The sequence below is a fragment of the Haemorhous mexicanus genome, chromosome 2, assembly GCF_027477595.1.
Source record: "Haemorhous mexicanus isolate bHaeMex1 chromosome 2, bHaeMex1.pri, whole genome shotgun sequence".
Classification (NCBI taxonomy): Eukaryota; Metazoa; Chordata; class Aves; order Passeriformes; family Fringillidae; genus Haemorhous; species Haemorhous mexicanus.
In genome coordinates this window covers 92,664,568-92,682,141 of record NC_082342.1, presented here as the reverse complement: position 1 = coordinate 92,682,141, position 17,574 = coordinate 92,664,568, and the positions used below count along the sequence as shown (strand labels likewise).

The following is a 17,574-nucleotide window of genomic DNA, read 5'->3' as shown; positions in this document are numbered from 1 at the left end:
CCCCAGGAAGGAAGCACAAGATTGAAAGAGAGAAAGGCATGGATTAGGAAAGAAGAAGACCAAAGAGCAGAAATCAATCCCAGAAGCAGTGCAAAATCTAATGTTTGCAGTACTGATGTGCACAGGCAATTGCACAGCCCAGAACATGCTGCTAGACCCAGCTGATCAACATAAACTCCAGCTGATGTTCACCCCAATGGGATGAATGAAGCTCTCAGTGTACTTTTTGTGAATCTACCTAAAAGAGAAGGAGGATAGGGGAGGTGGATGCAACTTACAGCAGGCTTGATAGGTCTGAAGACTTCTTTTTTCTCTTCAGGCTTTTTAGGTGCACTTTCATGGCGCTGTGATGGCGAACCCTCTGATTTGGACGATGCTGCACATGCCAAGACCCCAAAAGGAACACAGAACAAAGCAGATTAAGCAGGGAGCTAAAACATGTTTTCTTACTTCACTCTGGAGTGAGGAAGACATGGGAGGTGACTATGAGGGGTGTCTGACCACAAGACCTAAGTTTCACTGGTTCACTTCTACACTGTCCCTGAAGGACTATACAAAAACCACCATAAGCTGTGATTTGGATAGGTGCAACTGACCTACATCTGAAGCCAAAGTAAATGGTCACAACAACTGTAAATCAAAGAGCCTGGAAGGCCACAAGCTGGAAAATCTCCATCTTCATCCAAAGTAGCCCAGCTGAGACCCATCCATGGTAGTCTGCACACTGTCAACAACCACCAAGGTGACAGGCAACAAGTATCAAAATGTGCCCTTGCACACATGAAGAAGGAACGGAGCTGTGAGGGCATGGAGACCTGTCACTGACATGTTTTATGAAAAATCCTTTCCTTAGGATTTTACCTCCTGAGAAGCTGAGAGGCCTCAGGAACAAAATGTAAACAATGATTATCTGCTGCTGTAGAATGCAACAGGTGGATCTGTGATTGGTCTCATCTGGTTGTTTCTAATTAATAGCCAATCACAGTCCAGCTGTCCAGACTGTCTCGGTCAGAGACAAGCCTTTGTTATTCATTCCTTTTCTATTCTTAGTTAGCCTTCAGATGAAATCCTTTCTTCTATTCTTTTAGTATAGTTTTAATATAATATATATCTTAAAATAATAAATCAAGCCTTCTGAAACACAGAGTCAACTTTCTCGTCTCTTCCCTCATCCTAAGACCCCTGCAAACACTGTCACAGAGACTGGGCTGTTTGCACATAGGAAAGTGCAGAGTGCCTGGATGTGAATTCAAGAACAATGAAACAAACAGTTTGACGATTTCTGTGCCTGCTGCCTTTCCCAAGCAAGGACATATGGCCAAGAGGGTACAGGAAGCCAACCCATCTCTGACACTGCATGCTCAAAGATTGTTCCCTGTGAGGGTTATCATCTGTAATAACTGATTGCTTCACAGCTTAATAAAATTAGAAACACAATGTTACAGAGCGTAGGACAAGGACTTACATCTCATCCTGAACCGCTCTCCAGACCCGCTCTGAGAGCCTGGGTGGGAGCCAGGTTGTGAGCCAGAGTTGCTTGAGCCAGAAGAACTGCCACTGCCTGGCCTTGGTACAAGCTTCTCCACCCTTTCCCACAGCAGACGAGGCTCTATATTGCTGTATCAAGGGAGGAAAGAAACTCTTTGTCACACACACTTCAGTCCCAGATTCCCAGCTCTAAACTGAAACACTCTCTCTCAGTGTTTTGCTAATAACTCAGCTGAAAGAACACTTTAATGCTGAGATCAGGGCATCAGTAATGCTTCACCACCCTTTGAAATAACTATTACCGTATTTATGATGGTAAAAAAAAAGTTTAGGTGGGTATAAGCTACTCCTTTTATTTGGAATTTTCTACCTGCCATTCTTACGTATATCACCTGAAGTAGACAATTCTCTCAGCCTGCATGCAGCAGGTTTAAAACTGGGTCAGAAGTGTCCTAGGCACTAAACACAAACAAAAAAGAACACCAGAATATCCTCACCCCTATCCAGTGAGCTAATTCCATGGTGACCTGCTCATGTTGCTTTGTTGAGCTCAGGAGTCAGCTCTCTCCTCCCCCTTCCTGACCTTGGGTGCTCTGTGTCACAGCCCAGGGAGGCTTTTTCCCCCTCTTAAAAATGTGGTTCTGGCTAAGAGGCCAGAAAATTTCTGAGCTCTCTTCACATTAGATGTTACAAGCCCTCCTGCTTGTAACTCCTGCCAGTAATCCCCACAGTATACCCAAGCTGACTTGTTGCACCAAATGGCAAGATATTCATAAACAGCCACATTTGTTCCAAAATTTGAAGGATATTTAAAATTATTGCAACAATTACAGGGTAGGCAACTCAAATGAGAAGAGGAAAGAAGAAATGTTGTCAGCTTTTGTTGACACGTGCGCCACATCAAGAGAAATTAATCATTACTGAAAAGGGATCCAACACCATCTTCCTTTCACATCCTACAGTCATTGCCAAAAGCTGTCTGGAAATGCCTGGCTTCCCATATGCCTCTTCCTTCCAATTCAAGAAAAGCAAGGACACATAGGCTTACAAACCTCGTGGAATTCCTTTGACCTGCTTGGTTATTTTGCTGCCCACTGCCCTGCAGTGGGGAATCACGGCGGGACAGGACTGGCGATCGGGATGTTGTTCTCACAGGTACCTTGGGAGAAAAAAGGTTGTGTTAAACCCATGAAGGGGACAGACAGGACAGGAAGATAAAACTTCTCCTGCCACAGAACATATTCTTAAGATCTTAACAACATGTTCTAAGTACAAGCTAGCATCAATGACCAAAAGCAGTAAACAAACACCCACAAAGCCAAAAGCCTTAGCTGTGATGCTGTTCAGAATTTGAATAGAGCTCGACGTTTAGTCTTAACACTGAAGAGCGTTTAACGGTTATCACACGAACACGTACACGCCCTGCTACCCTCCCAACTACGAAGACATCTGAAAAGAATATGGCATTTTGACTGAAGCAGGGGAGGCACAAAGCAATTTGCTGAAACAGCATGAGAATTAGGAGAATAAGCTCAAGGGAACCAAACAAATGCCCGGGAATGGATCAGCAGAAGGCAAAGACTGGTGGGGGGGAGCAAGAGTATACTCAGAAGAAGCAAATCCCAGTGGATGGGAAGGGGGATGGAAGGGGCAGAGGAGGAGGAAATATATTGAATGTTTCCTTTTTGTTCAGATCCATCTCAATTTTAAGTAAGTGTATGATTCATAGTTTGGGTTACAAACCGATTAAGAGGAATATTAACTCTGAGCAATAACCTCAGGGATATTTTGAATTCTTTCCTGAATATGGTAATTTATTTGTTAACTTTGCATAATAAATTGTTTCTCTGAAATAGCTGCATTCTATAAATAATTACCAATTTTATATGAAGCTTCAATATTGTACTTCAGGTCGATTATCATTAGCCCATTGACTGAATACCTACATTATGATCTGCCTTCCAAAATACTGTTACCAGTGCTGGCACAAGGGCATGGTCTTCCCAGTGCCCAGGGTGTCACATCCTTAAGAAAACTGTAATTAATAATAAAAAAAATAGCATACATCTGTCCTTCTACTCCTTACCCTTGGAGGCACCTCGTCACTGTCTGATCTAGCCCAAGCCTTTTGGGTGGGGTCGGGTACCTCCGACTTAGAGTCAGAACTCTGATTAAGCACTTCACTGCGTGAAGGTGGATATGGGTCCTGGGAACGAAGATGGTGATGAGCAAATTTGGGAGAAGGGTCACTGAAGGAATGGGATCGCGAGACAGGGGAAACATTGTTCTTGAGAGATGCCAGATGGGACCACTGTACCTTACAAGAAAACAAAACATAAAACATTCAATGCGCTCAGTATAACCGGCTTTCCAATTAACACAGAATAAAGGCAGGTGGGGCAGGCAGAGACAAATTGGTTATGGCATTAGGTAAGCGTGGGGGTGGAATCGATGCACTTAAAGCAAGGCAAGCGCCCAAGGAACGTAACAGACTGAAAATACAGCACATATGCAATTTCTGTGTGATGCGCTCTCCACACACACCTACACTGCTGCCCAGAGGGAAAGGGGACCCAGTATCTGCACCATGAGCCTGAGTTCAAAGGCCACTCAAGACAGAAATCACCTTCTGTTCCCTGGTCTTCAGTGGGCTTTGGCCAGGTCTCATGGTGGGCTGGGAAATTTGAAGTGGACATCCAATTGGAGCAATGTACACAATTAAAGAATGCTGTAAATTGGGTAAATCAACAGACATTTATGTTTCCTAACAAATTCGGGGACTGGATACAGCTTGAAACTTTTGGAGAAAGACCATAACACAAAGCCTTTATTCCTTTACAGTTATTGCAATATATATAAAAAAACATAATATATATTGTATATAGTATATATATGTACAATGCATATTATACTTACACCATATATGTACCATATACTGTACATATATACATATTTATACACAAAGTACACACACACATTTACATGCACACATGTTCCTAAGAAGGCATAACAGTGACTAAGGAGTTAAAACTCCATTATGGTTTCCAGTGAAATCCATATTCCCTTCAGTCTACCTCCTCTTTGTGCATAAGCCTGTGTTTCAGAGTTAATCTCTGAAACTAAGGAGGAGGAAAAGTCACAACTGAGGAACATGCTGTTTTCACTCCTAATGATTAAGCCAAACTTTGCTTTCAATCCCAGTTTCAGTAGGCTGGCTGTATTTGTTTTTATGTTATTATTATTTCCTCAATTTTAATACACACAGCTGTTGAAGAGCCTGATTATCCTTAATAAGAGTGAAAGACACAGACTTTTAAAGTAACTGGCACAGAGTATGAAGATACAAGTCCAATATTTTGAAATAGTCATAGAGGTTTGAATAAAAGCCAGGAAATAATGAGCAAGAGATGAAGTTCTGTCCTGATTTCTCCCACTCTACCGTCTGTTCAAATTCTCCTGTTGTCCAAAGGAGTGGCAATACCTAGTCACAATCAAGGATGGTTTTAGCTTGCACTGTCATGAACAGACTTTATGAAAATTCTGCATGGAAACAGAGGAACTAAATGCAGAACAGTACAGTTTAATTTAGCATACCTAAACTGCTCAGAATTCATGGGCTATGTCTGACTTTTAGACAAAGGTTACTTTTTCAATTCATGCCGTAACTCCTATGAGATCAGGTGTCAAGATCTGGAGGCTCTTGCTTAGAAAACAACAGAACAACGGCTACCACGCAGCTCAGTGGTTTCAACCTCTTCTTGATTTTCCAGGGGTGGTACAGAGCTTTATTTAGCAACTGCAGGCCTACTGACAACAAACTTGCTTTTCTTAGATATGTTTTGCAAACTCTTCGAAACAGTGCTCACACTGCTAAAACCCACTTGTTTAGTTAGCTTTTTTCTGCAAGAATTTTAAAAACCAAGCAAGTGCACTTTTTTCCTGAGCATCCTTTTTAGTAGTAAGAACCTTGCACAGAGCAAATCCTGAATTGCAAAATGCTCTGCAACTGCCACCAGCATTTAACCCACTGTGTCACTTCTGCACAGATAACAATGGGATACAACAGTTCTAGTCTAGCTCTAACATGAAAAAAACTCAAACCAAAAAAACACACCCAACCCACAAATCCATCAGTTTATCAATAAAATAAGCAAAAATAGACAAAGAGTAAATCTACAGAATAAGCTGTTTTGTGTAATAGTACTACCCTTTACAAAAGGCTTTTTAAGTGCAAAGATCTGCAAATCTGAAGGAAACGTTAGGACTTCTGCATTCCCTGCAGGCTCACCAAGATTTTCCTGGGCACTTACCTGGGGCTCCATTGGCCTCTGCAGGGCAGGCTGAGCAGGTTCTGAGTTTCCATTGGAAAAGGACTCTGATCTTGAAGGCACTGGTGGCTCCAACACTTTACCCATCTGTTTAGACTGTGCTTCAGGGGAGCCCTGATTAGTTTTTCTAAATCTCTCCTCCACCTAAGCCAAAATAAATGGAGGTTAAGCCTCGAGTCAATAAAACCAATTACAGTAGAAATACAAAGGGGAGTACCACCTTTTCTTTACCACAAAGAAAGCAAATACATTTGGGGTTTGGCAGGATTTTTTCCCCTACCACTTTTGCCAGCACTGTTAGTTCACTGAGTGAACTACCCCGAAGCTCCAAGTAGGCCAATATGGATAATCCATACTAAGAAGAGAAGAGATACAGGAGGTAGCAACATGTGAGACAATATGATGAAAGACCATAATGGGCCTTCTTTCTGCCTAGACTTATTTTCCATCAGTACTTTACTCACAGATAATAAAAAGGATACATCTAAACAGAAACAACTTTACAATATAAAAGTATGCCCACCTTATGCAAACAATGGTTTTGGATTATCTGCTTTCCTGTGCTTCTCTCTTCAGCAACAGAAGAAGAGACAGGAGATGTTTCTCTACCAGGTAATACTGGAGTCTCCAGCTTTAGGCACAAAAGTGTAGAACTTATCTCTCTTATCAAATACTCTCAGCACAAACTCAAAGGCTGTAGAGGGCAGTCCCATATGTTTGTTTCCTGTTCTCAGGAAGGTGTAGAATTGATCGTATGTTAACCTCAAAAGCTCGCTGAGGGGAAGACTAAATCAGAATGTGCTCAGTCCTCAAAAGACCATCAAGCAAGGTCCCCATGCAGAAAGGTCACCTCTTTCAAGGCCACAACACCGACAACAAAGTGAGAGGTACGAAGGACAAGAGATGGAGGGAGGCTACAGGCAGAAAGGAAACAGCCTCTCATTTCCTAAGAAAGTCTGTTGCTAGAACCAAGGCAGCATGTGCCAGGTAAGCTGCCTCTGAGGAATGCTAAACTCCCAGTATTTTATCAAAGCACTGAAGATCAAACTGTAAGCTTGGGATGATTTAATTTGCTTTAACCCTTGTGCCCAGAGCACCAAACCAGTATTGGAAAGATTTCCTAAAGCTCCCTAGGAGTGATGGTCTGGAGAGACTGGCTTCCAGAAGACAGGCAAGTTTCCAGACTCCTCGCCTCAGGTGGGCTCCTCTACAAACCCAATCTGCCTCTGCACTCCAAAATTTGAGGATAGTACCAAGATTGCCTATAGGGACAAGCAGACAAGCCTCTGTTAAGCTCTACACAAAACACACCGTGTCTTGGGAAGAGTACAACAATAATGGAGGCAAGCATCTTCACCATGCAATCATTTTCACCCTGTGTTCAACTTCATAGAGGCATTCTTGAAAGTCTAAAAAACAGGCCAGACTCCTTGTTATGAATAGAATAAGGAAAAGCCTCAAGTCCTTCTGTCTGAAGCAACAGGTTTTCACATCTCTAGCTGTATATGATAGGAAGTTTCTTCTACAAAGCACATAAACTGCACGAGTGACATGTCCTCAAAACCAGACAAGAAGTGTCAAGGAGATAGAGTGCATTCCTGGAGAAAAAGAGGTCCTATTCCAGTCATCTGACTGTCTGGACCTGGAAATGATATTAAGTTCTAAGCTCCCTGATGTTTACCAAAGCCAATCTTAGAATTCCTGTTCCTTATATACTCATTGCTACTGCAATGAGGGGAAAAAACCTAATCACCAATAAACTTTGCCAGTCAGGAAGGTCAGTCCACTTCACCTTACCACATCCCAATGTCAGCATCTCTGTAGGTGGACACTTTTCCTGGAGAGCAGTATGGCTGAAAGTTTGAGGCACAGAACACTCACTCCAATTCACTCTTTCATGTAAAAAATTATGACAGAGTTAATGTCTGCTGCTAGGATTAAATGGTGGCACTCCCACTGGCAGGTATCAAGACCTTATGGCTATACTTCTATCACACTTTTTAAAAAGCCTATTACACAATGATCTCTGGGAAGATCTGACTACTGACCAATTTTTCTGTCTTTACTCTTCTGGGCTAGAGCAATCACAAAAGAAAGACTACAACAGGAAAAACAATTGAGTCAGTGGTTCTCCTAAAGGATGGAACACTTGAATCTTTTTCTCTCCTTTTCAGCTCTGAAAGGAAAATGAAGCAGATACGATTCTGCATCCCTCCAAATCCCAATCAGCATCCAGGCTGGACAGAAATGCTAGACTGGCTATGCGTTCACTGAGGTGGGCCAAGAACATGCAACAAGGACAAGAGGGCTGGTTCCATGTCTGCATCATCTCATACCAGACAAGTCTGAATTTCTTCCAAGTAAGAAAGACACATCAGATACTTCAACCATCAAGCAGAATGGATGAGATAGGACAAATATGGTTTATTAAGAACGTGGACAACAGCATCTAGAATAAAATGAGTTTGTGTCCACCAAGCCCAAACAATAGTACTTCAAAGACAAAGAGGCACTGCTGGATGAAGCTGAACAGAAAGCTATTTTATCATGTTAGGCATGCCTAAACTTATTTTCTGTTCTTGTTCCAAAATGTATTTACCTAGTTCCCACATGCAGCTGATGAATGCCATTAAGAGCTTTGACTAACATTGCCCAGTCTGGTGGTTTGCGGGCAGTGTGGTGCTCAAGGGAAACACAAGAGTAAGATCACTGACAGAAAGCCAAATATACATCAAAGAGGTGTTCACTTGCTTACCAATGTTACTCATGGACCAATGAAGACTCACTGAAAGACACAGCACTTCAGATCAACTTGTAAGTGCCTGAAGTCCAAGAAGGCAGCACCATAGAGTTTCAAAAGAGTGGGACACGATCTCAGAAAAGAATACTTAACATTTCAAAAATTAAACTAATAAAATTCAGGTTTGTGTTCGTGAGAAGGAAATTTTGAAAAGTGTAAGTTAAAACACCAAATGTGCACACATGTGCTGAGTGTTAACATCCATCATAGGTTTGTGCTTTCCAACTGCGTCTCCATTTCAAATCACCAGTACTTGTCAGAGACACGGACCACTGGACCAACACTTCTTAAGAAAACATGTCTGATGAAGCACAGATACAACTTCCTGACATGATACTTCCAAAACCAGGCCCCCTTAGTCTGCAGCCTTCCAGACCTTCTTTCCAACTTGTACACCTCAAAAAGTCTGAACTCCAGTGATTGCAGCAGAAGTATTCAGAAGTTGCCCTAGGGCTTGAAAACCAGTAACCAATAGTTTAAAATATCCTGCTCCTTATGAGTGGTGCTTTGGCCTCCAACTATGCTGTAGCAGAACTGCGGTCATGCTGATGGCAGCAGGCAGAGAAGCAGTTAGCAGACTCCTGCTCACTTGCAGGACTTACCTCACGTGCTCTTTCAGCAGGCTCATAGTGGGATTTTGGCTCAGGGGTATGATAGCTTTGTTTATTTCTTTCTTGCTGCTGCTGTTGTTGTTGCTGCTGCTGCTGTTGCTGCTGCTGCTGCCGCCTGTGGTCGTGCTGCAGGGACAGGAGGTAGGCTTGCTCCTGCTGCAACTGCCGCTGGAGTCGCTCTGCCTGCCGGTGCTCCTCCATCTCTCGCCATCTGTATTCCTTTGAGAGAACGGGTGAGGAATTCAACACGTGACACTGACTGTAAGGTGGATGTGTCCCTACCAATCCCATTAAAAATGCACCTTTCTGGTTGCTGTTTTGTTTGTTGGTTTGTTTATTTCATTGTTAACGTGTAACCAAGAGCTAAGTTAGACCCATATATGACTTGTGTCTTATGTTGGGAAAGTCATGAGTGTACTGCTAAGCTTGACATGATTGGAGAGTTATGACAAAACTGATTTTTATTAAAGGGAAAAAAAGAGTTGTTTATACTAAATCCAGTGTTAAGTTCATAAAACAATGATTTAGACCAACACTAGGCCATTGTATCCTGGGGTGGATTTACATAGCATGTGTGCTTTTGATCTGCGATACAAGCACTCTAGTTCTTCACTGAATGCCAAGGTCTGTTCAGAAACTCGACCGCCACACCAGAACTGTTCCACTTTAACATAAAGCCTCCTCTTATTGCCCAGAAAGCAGTGTGACCATACAGCACTTCTCATATGTGCCTGTCAGCCCACAACACTAGCATAAATGGCCTTTTAATCAAGCTCCTTTGTTGTCATACTGTCAGTGCAGCTGTGCCCGACTGAGGGAAGCCTAGGACTGGCTGGATAAATGGATCCTATAGCTACTGAACAAAACAGATACAGTGCTTTACCAGTAACATGGCCTGCTCCTGGAGCAGCTGCTGCTGTAGAATTTCCAAGTGCCGCTGCTCCTCTTCTAGCTGTCGCCTGATATACTCCTGTCACATAGAAATTACCCAGCAATAAATTTATTCAAAAGGAATGCATCAGAACCCCCTGGGTGGAACACCACACGCTACTTCCCCAGTTCAGCTTTAATGAGAAACTCACTTCAGGATGGATTAGTGCCTGCAGAACAATTTAGGAAGCCCTGCCTCCTGAGCATTACATTTTGGCCCCTTCTGTTCTGAAATGCGCACTCCTGCAAATGTTGCCGGCACAGGCCAGTGCTCATTTATGTATTTTGGAAGTGGTTTCAAGAAGCAGCAAAATGCACTTGAAGGTTTTGGTAAGTTAAAACACAGCAAGTCTGACTCAACACAGCCAATACAAAGTCACATGCAAGTTGTATTAAACATTAGTGTGTTGCACTGGTGCGATGAACTGTTAGCAACAGCTAGAGCCAGGCATAGTGTAGGCAGAGCTGGAGCAAGCTCCCCCAAACGGGCTCTGCCAAGTGCAGTTGGAACCTGCCCTGCCAAGTCTCCCCTGCTGCCCTCACCAGAAGCCTCTCCTGAGCAAACACTGCCAGCCTTGCTGAATTATGCGATGGTTATGACACAAACAAACATCCACCAGGAAACAGAAATTAGACCAAACTCGCTTGCTCTTGCCATCTAGCCACCTCTTCACCTGCAGCCTCAACAGGTCAAGACATTTACCCTCGCTTCACCTACCCCCTACAAGAACTCAAACTCTGAAGCACCAAACCCAAGCTGGTAACATCCTATCATGCAATTAATGGAAGTATGTAACATGTGCATGCGCACACACACAAGCACACGCACACATTTACAGTGTATGCATAAAGAAATTAATGGATCAGTGATACAGTGATGGGAGTTATAGAAAGTCTTGTGACAGGCTGATGAGATACACCATACTGTTGTTACGCACATTGGCTGAGCCACAGTTTGAGTTAACAAAAATTCTAAGAGGGAACGTGTCTTTTCTTCTAAAAAAAAAGAATAAAAATTCAGAGTGGCTCAGCTTGGCCACACCAATTAACCATTTGTCATTACTGGCACTGTGTGTAATTAGCATTTCAATAGTTTAAAAAGCAGCTGGGGGAATACCCGGTGTCTGCCCAAAAGCAAATTGCTATGCTGTAATTAGAGATTTTCCATATATTTATTCCCATTGGTTAGTCTTCTCTCCTTTTGACTCAAGAATTTTTGAAACATACACAAATACAATAAAATTTCCCAGTAACACAATCATCAATGATCTCAACACAGTGAATTTATGCAAGAAAAAATTAAGGCATGTCAGGCCAAACCCAGCATTCCTGAAGTTAATGGGAAATTTACAATCAATCAGCCTCTAGGACAGAAGTTTTGGCCCTTTATTTGCAATCAGTATTTTGCAGTACATGCACAGTAAGTATTGCTCTGATTATCACCCTGATTGAAGTTATTAAAGGATTTTAAAACATGCAGATTTCATGCATAAATATAGCAGCTGAATTTCACAGTTTAACAAGTTTCTCAGTTGTACTTTCAATGTATTAAGGGCACACTGGCATAACTTAAGATATACTTGTTGCCTGAATGGGCATACGTTACTGATTTTAAACAGAGTAAGAGAGGGAAATTGCGTATTGAAGTTTTAGGATGGAAAATCCTGTGCAGCTCAAAGATTCCATCTCAAATTCAGAGTATTCAAAGTTCACGCAATGACCAAATCTGTGTGCCAGAAGCTGACACGCAACAGGGCTGCCCTTCTCTTGGGAGGCCTTCTGATCAGGGGCATGTCCTGCAAGAACCACTGATCCAGCAAGACAAGCCTAGAAACAGTTTTCAGCCCCAGTCATGATTTTGCCAATTCTGGTGATTTTAGTCCAGCCCAGGGGCATGAGCTGAATTTAGAATGAGTACTGCAACAAGACTTCTTTTTTTGAGAGAATATTGAGGCTGCCAGAATTTTCCATAAAGCCCTACAATCCTATGTTAGTGCACTTGCTGTCAAAAACAACAAAGATGAAAGAGTTAGTGTTACGTTGCCTCTAAGCTGATTTAGGCTTACTATTTTTTTAAAAATTAAATTAGAACTTAGAAGAAACAAACCTATTGCACATATATCTGTATCATGGACTCACCTGCTCCCTTTCTACCCTCCTCTTTTCCTCCTCTGCTCTTCTTCTCTCTTCTTCCTCCTTACGCCTCCTCTCCATTTCTTCCAGACGTCTTTTTTCCTCCTGTTCTCTCCGCCTTTGCTCACGCTCTTGTTGCCTTCGAGCTTCCCTTTCTCTTCTTTGTTGCTACAAAAAGGGAAAAGAAACCACAGAGTTTTACTTTTGTTGTTATCAAAGAAAGAGGTGGGGTTGTTTTCTATGGTGAAGAGCGGGATTTACCAGGACTAGCAAGCTCTGCAACTGAGTGACAAAACAGTTTATGCAAGTGTTCCACCAGGAAACTAAACTCATACCCAGCACACATCTAGCCCTAGAAGCAGCCTCACTTAGACTCTCTGGTTTCTTCATGCACACACACAATGCCATGTACCATATTCCTGATGACAGTCGAGGTGTGGAAACTCATCCCTCTCTTCAAGAAAGGCTAACACAAACCCCAATCCTCAAACAACTGTTGAACTCAGAGATGACAACTTTCTTGACATCAACAATCTACTTGTTGCCAAAAGGGATCGATCAGCCCTACTAAATCAGCTAACTCAAAGGCCAACTATCTGAACTTTCTGTAAGTAGCGTGTCTCTTAAAACAGTTGGTCTGCTAAGAGTTCTGTAGTGTTGGCCCAACAACCAAGCTCAATTTAATGCACTGCCCAAAACTTTGCCTAAGAGAGAAGGAAGACTGGCCAACAGCACCTCAGCTCCTCCCAAAACATCAAATGCACCTATATGTAAAAGAGGAAAAGCAGCTAAGTAAGATTTACACTTAGATAAGCTTCCACACATGACCCAAATACAAACGGGTCTGCATTAGGTCTGCTCAAGTCTGAAAAAAACCTCGAAAACAGCTCTAGAAAGCATGAACTGACTCATTTATGTCTATGGAGCACCATATATGACTTCAGAGAAGACATTTTAAATGCCCATATAGTCGTGACCAATTCTTCCTGCACTTCAGCATAAGCATCCAGTTACTCCACCTACCTCGAAATCCCAGGCAGCCTCCCACAACTGCCTAAGTGTCAAAAGACCCAGCTGTCTCCTGTTCAACCATCAACTGGGAATATCACTACACATACTTTCTTTATAGGTTTCTATAACATACTAAAAAAATATGGAAGAAATTTAAACCAAAAAATAGCATGCACAAATTTAATCCCAAGAACAAAAATGAAAACCTACGTTGGTTATTTCTTATCACGTTTATGTTAAGGTTAATACTATCCCAAATTTCTGTTGAAGCAAAGCTGCCACAGATTCGCCTACCTTAAGGCACTTCAAATAGTCCAGCACGAAAGAGCACTCACACTTAATTTTTACTTTGGCTTCACAAATCCAGTTACTGGTATGAGTTTCATAGTTGTGCTCAACTGAAAAAGCAAAGGCCGATCTACACTTGATGTGTTACTTTGTGGGATGAGCTTTCTCTGCTTGGAACATTTTCCTGCATTACTATGAAGGAACTGAAATATCAACAGACTTTCCATCTTCTGGGATCTATTCTGACATGACAGTGGAGAAGAAATACTGGGGGGGGATGGGGGGGAAGATGGTTCTTGGGTTTTCTGAGCTTTTCTGCCAAGACAAATTGTGGATGTCCCATCCCTGGCAGTGGTCAAGGCTAGGCTGGATGGGGCTTTGAGCACTTAAAGATGTCCCCGGCCCATGGCTGGGAAGTTAGAGTAGGATGGTTTTTAAAGGTCCTTCCTACACAAACCATCCTGTGATTCCACCAATTAGTAGCACTTAAATAATACAGGCTGCTTTCCAATTCTCTTTCATTAACTACAGTTTGGGGGAAGATGTGACTTTCCTGGAGACCACCGTTGAAACAAACCCACGCTGTAACTATCATGCCCTCTTCCCCGGCCCATAGCATCATCATCCTGAGCTCACTACCACCTTCCTGTGCCACAAGACAATCTCTTTTATCCCCTACACTTTCTTTCTGTACCTTCTCAGAAACACAGTTTCCTTGCTCTTGCATCTCTTCTAACTAAATCCATTTACCAGCCTTTTCACTTGTGCTAAAGCCAACTCTCTTCAATGAATGTAGATATAAAAATAGCAAAAGCGCTGCAAGGCAGCTACGGCACGCGGTGCATTTCATAGGTTTCACTGCTTCCCCTCCTTCATTTTTTAAGCACTGTAAAAGGATTAAGTAGACACTTTTATTTCTGAATATATGCCTCAGTGTCAAGCAATTTCTACATTAAAGTCAATATATTCAGGTCCTTCTTGGCTAATCAAGTCTGACAGGCTTTTGTTTAAGAAAACTAAGATGTGAAGTACAATAATTCTGCTGCCTTGAGGATGCAAGAGACAGCACACTGCTGACTGGTTAATATAATATGCACATTTATCAACTCAAACAATATTGTGTTGACATTGTTAAGTGGATATATTGCAGATCTCAGGATGGCATCATTCTCACTACAAGGAAGACAGGCAAATTCATCGCTTCTTGAATTAATTCAGAAGTATTCAGCAATAATTATAAATAACTGAACTCATTATGAGGAAAAATGAGCTACAAACTGATTAAGAGACCCAGTTTCCCATGGCAGAACGAAATAAACAAAATCAGTTGTCAAAAGATAAGATTTTAAATGACACCTTGATCCAGATATCTAACTCAGCACAGCAGCAGATATTTATTACCCAGAAAAGGAACAGGGGGAAAAAATGGATTTAAGACAAATCTCACAAATGTGCTACTGTCTATGTGCTAAAGTAGGCAGGGAGATCAGGATTCTCAGCATCACTTCCACCTTCCCATCAGACACTGTCTCAGCCTCCTGCCAGATGAGTGGGAAGGGAGGTACCCAGCACTGCAGGAGCCTGCACAAACACGCTGCATGATCCCCTTATTCCCAGACCTAGATGTAAAAAAAGGTTTCACTTCCTTTGCATGTGGCCTTTGAAACCTCAGCATCAAACCAGTGGTCATTAATGAAGCAGAATTTACTTTTAGCACGCCCAAGGAGAGGAAACCTACAGTGACAACCATCCCTTGGGTCCTAGTGCACATCTTGTCAAAGCAATGCCAAAGGTGGTTTGTAGAAGTTGAGCTGACCCAGCCTGGCTTCAGAGCCAGCCCTATACTGACTTTCTTGCATCCATCTGTTGGCACAAGGTTGTCTTCCTGACTGGCTCTAGCAACTCTTCCATGAGGTCACCAAAACCTGATCACTGTGTGCCTTAGGCCTGCCCACAGGACAGGAATGGGACAGGGAAAACCATTAGTTAAAATCAATGTCATATTTCTACATATAAAAATTTGCCTTCTGAATTTAGATTGTGTGATTGTCAGATACTGTAATTTTTGGTCATGCACTACAAAAAAGGCCTGACATAAAACACTGTTGTCCAAGAAACAAACAGCAGGTATAGATCTAGATCCCAAACTTATGGATGCATATCCAGATCTTCTAAAGTTGGTATGGTATTACCAACTTTCTTGCACATGTCAGATTAAAAGTTTACTTCCAAGGAGCAAACTGTTAGCCAGAAAGTAAGGCAAGAACTTTTCAAAGAAATGTCAGACATGCCAAAACAGAATTTTGACAGAGCCCATACTGCCTCAAATTACTGCATTTCACAAAACGGGCATTTACTATGCAAACAACATTTTAAAAACCCACAAAGGAAATACAGTGTCAATACCCTGGCTCCTTATCTGGTTTTAGGGTGCAATAATAATGATCTCATAATGGAACCTGACATCTCCAAACTGGAAGTCCACGCAGTAGAGCACCATTTACCAGGAGGGGGCAATGCAACTACACATGCAGTTCATCTATACCAACAAATTCAGGCCCTTCTTCCTACAGTGAAATGCTCAAGATAGATACAGATCCTTTAATTTTAAATTCCTAAAATATTATTACTATGTCTCATATTCAGAAGAAGATTGATGGTACCTATATTAATTATTTCTTTCACAAAGAATTAGGTAGCCTCGTATCATCTTAGAAAGAGAATCGGCAAGATTAATAAAGAGATTTTTGCTTTGTCCACACTAGAGATAAACCAGAAGTAGAACTTCTTACTCAGAACCAATCCAAGATGCAGGCAATTCAAATTAAGTAGATAAGAATAAGCTCCCCTTCTGTAAAAGAAATAAAGCCCTGGCAAAAATTGCCTGCAGGTACACCTACATTAGCATCTTGGTTCAGATCAGGAGTGCTCTTTTGAAGTGAATCATCCAAACATCTCCACTTATCCAGTTTTGTTTCGTATTCTGAAGATGTCTTGGAGTGCCAACCACACCTTTTGGATGAAATTAAAAAGGCTGATGCACTCCAACCACAAGCAGGCACAGAGTCTAGACCTCAGCCAGTCCAAAGGAATTCCTCCTGTCTTTAAACACATGAAGTCTTCAGGTCCTCAGCACTTTAATTATTGTGCTCCACAATCTGCTTCTACAGGACTGTTCTACTTGCCAGTGTAGCTACAACCTACCACTTCAAAAACATCCATCTTAGGTTCTCATAACCAGGGACAGAGACACCATTTAATGAAGTTATCCTGAACTGCAGAGGTCCACAGAGAATGGGATTCCAGCACAGCCAATTCTTAGCTTCCTGAGACAGACTCAGTTTTGCAAAGTACAAATTCAAATGCCTTCTCATACTCAGCAGCTGTCTCCATGTTGCTGAATAGAATCCCATTAAAACAGCCAGGACCAGGTCAGATTTCTTGTTTAAACTATCTAAAAACACCTACATAGTTGAAAGTCTTTTAAACAAGGGCTGGGGGTGGGACAAAATCCCAGTCGCAAAATTCTCACATTATTTTCTGTAGTTTGACCACATGTCATTTTCACCTCCTCAGCAAGACACAAACTACAAGGTTCCTGCAACAACAACTTTTAGAAGTCACCTACATGCCTTTTAAAAAGTAATCTTTTCTCTAATACTGCTGAGAATTAGAGTTTTTGGCAGATGTCCTAAACACCGTTCCTGTTACAGTCTCGGTCAAAACTGTCTAGGCTCTGTGCCAGCATTGTAAGAACAAGCCCTCAATTTTAATTTAGGAAGTGGGGAGGGGGGGAAGTATATGCAGCTTGTTCAGGAAGATTATCTAATGCATAAAATTCTACCAAAGAATATTAAATAGGTATATGCATACATACTTTACACAAGCAAAAATTACAAGACAGCAAGTCTGGTAAAAAAATCAACTCATTTATGAACGCCCTGAGCTTCAATGCCTGACATTAATCTTGACTCCCATTATCAAG

The 17,574-nt window shown here is 41.9% G+C and overlaps 1 protein-coding gene across 10 annotated transcripts in view; it reads right to left on the bottom strand.

Moving 5' to 3' along the window:
• Positions 1–17,574, bottom strand: part of MAP4K4 (mitogen-activated protein kinase kinase kinase kinase 4) — a 165,313-nt gene that overhangs the window by 25,524 nt on the left and 122,215 nt on the right. For 4 of the 10 annotated variants that reach the window (XM_059839539.1, XM_059839533.1, XM_059839538.1 and 1 more), the window contains exons 13-20: positions 12,297–12,458; positions 10,111–10,197; positions 9,219–9,446; positions 5,799–5,960; positions 3,575–3,805; positions 2,541–2,647; positions 1,466–1,617; positions 279–376 (exon numbers count right to left, since the gene is read on the bottom strand). In XM_059839539.1, coding sequence (XP_059695522.1) covers positions 279–376; positions 1,466–1,617; positions 2,541–2,647; positions 3,575–3,805; positions 5,799–5,960; positions 9,219–9,446; positions 10,111–10,197; positions 12,297–12,458 — 1,227 coding nt within the window. The remainder of the gene's footprint in view (positions 1–278; positions 377–1,465; positions 1,618–2,540; positions 2,648–3,574; positions 3,806–5,798; positions 5,961–9,218; positions 9,447–10,110; positions 10,198–12,296; positions 12,459–17,574) is intronic. The other 6 variants (XM_059839542.1, XM_059839536.1, XM_059839541.1 and 3 more) reach the window with 4 other exon arrangements.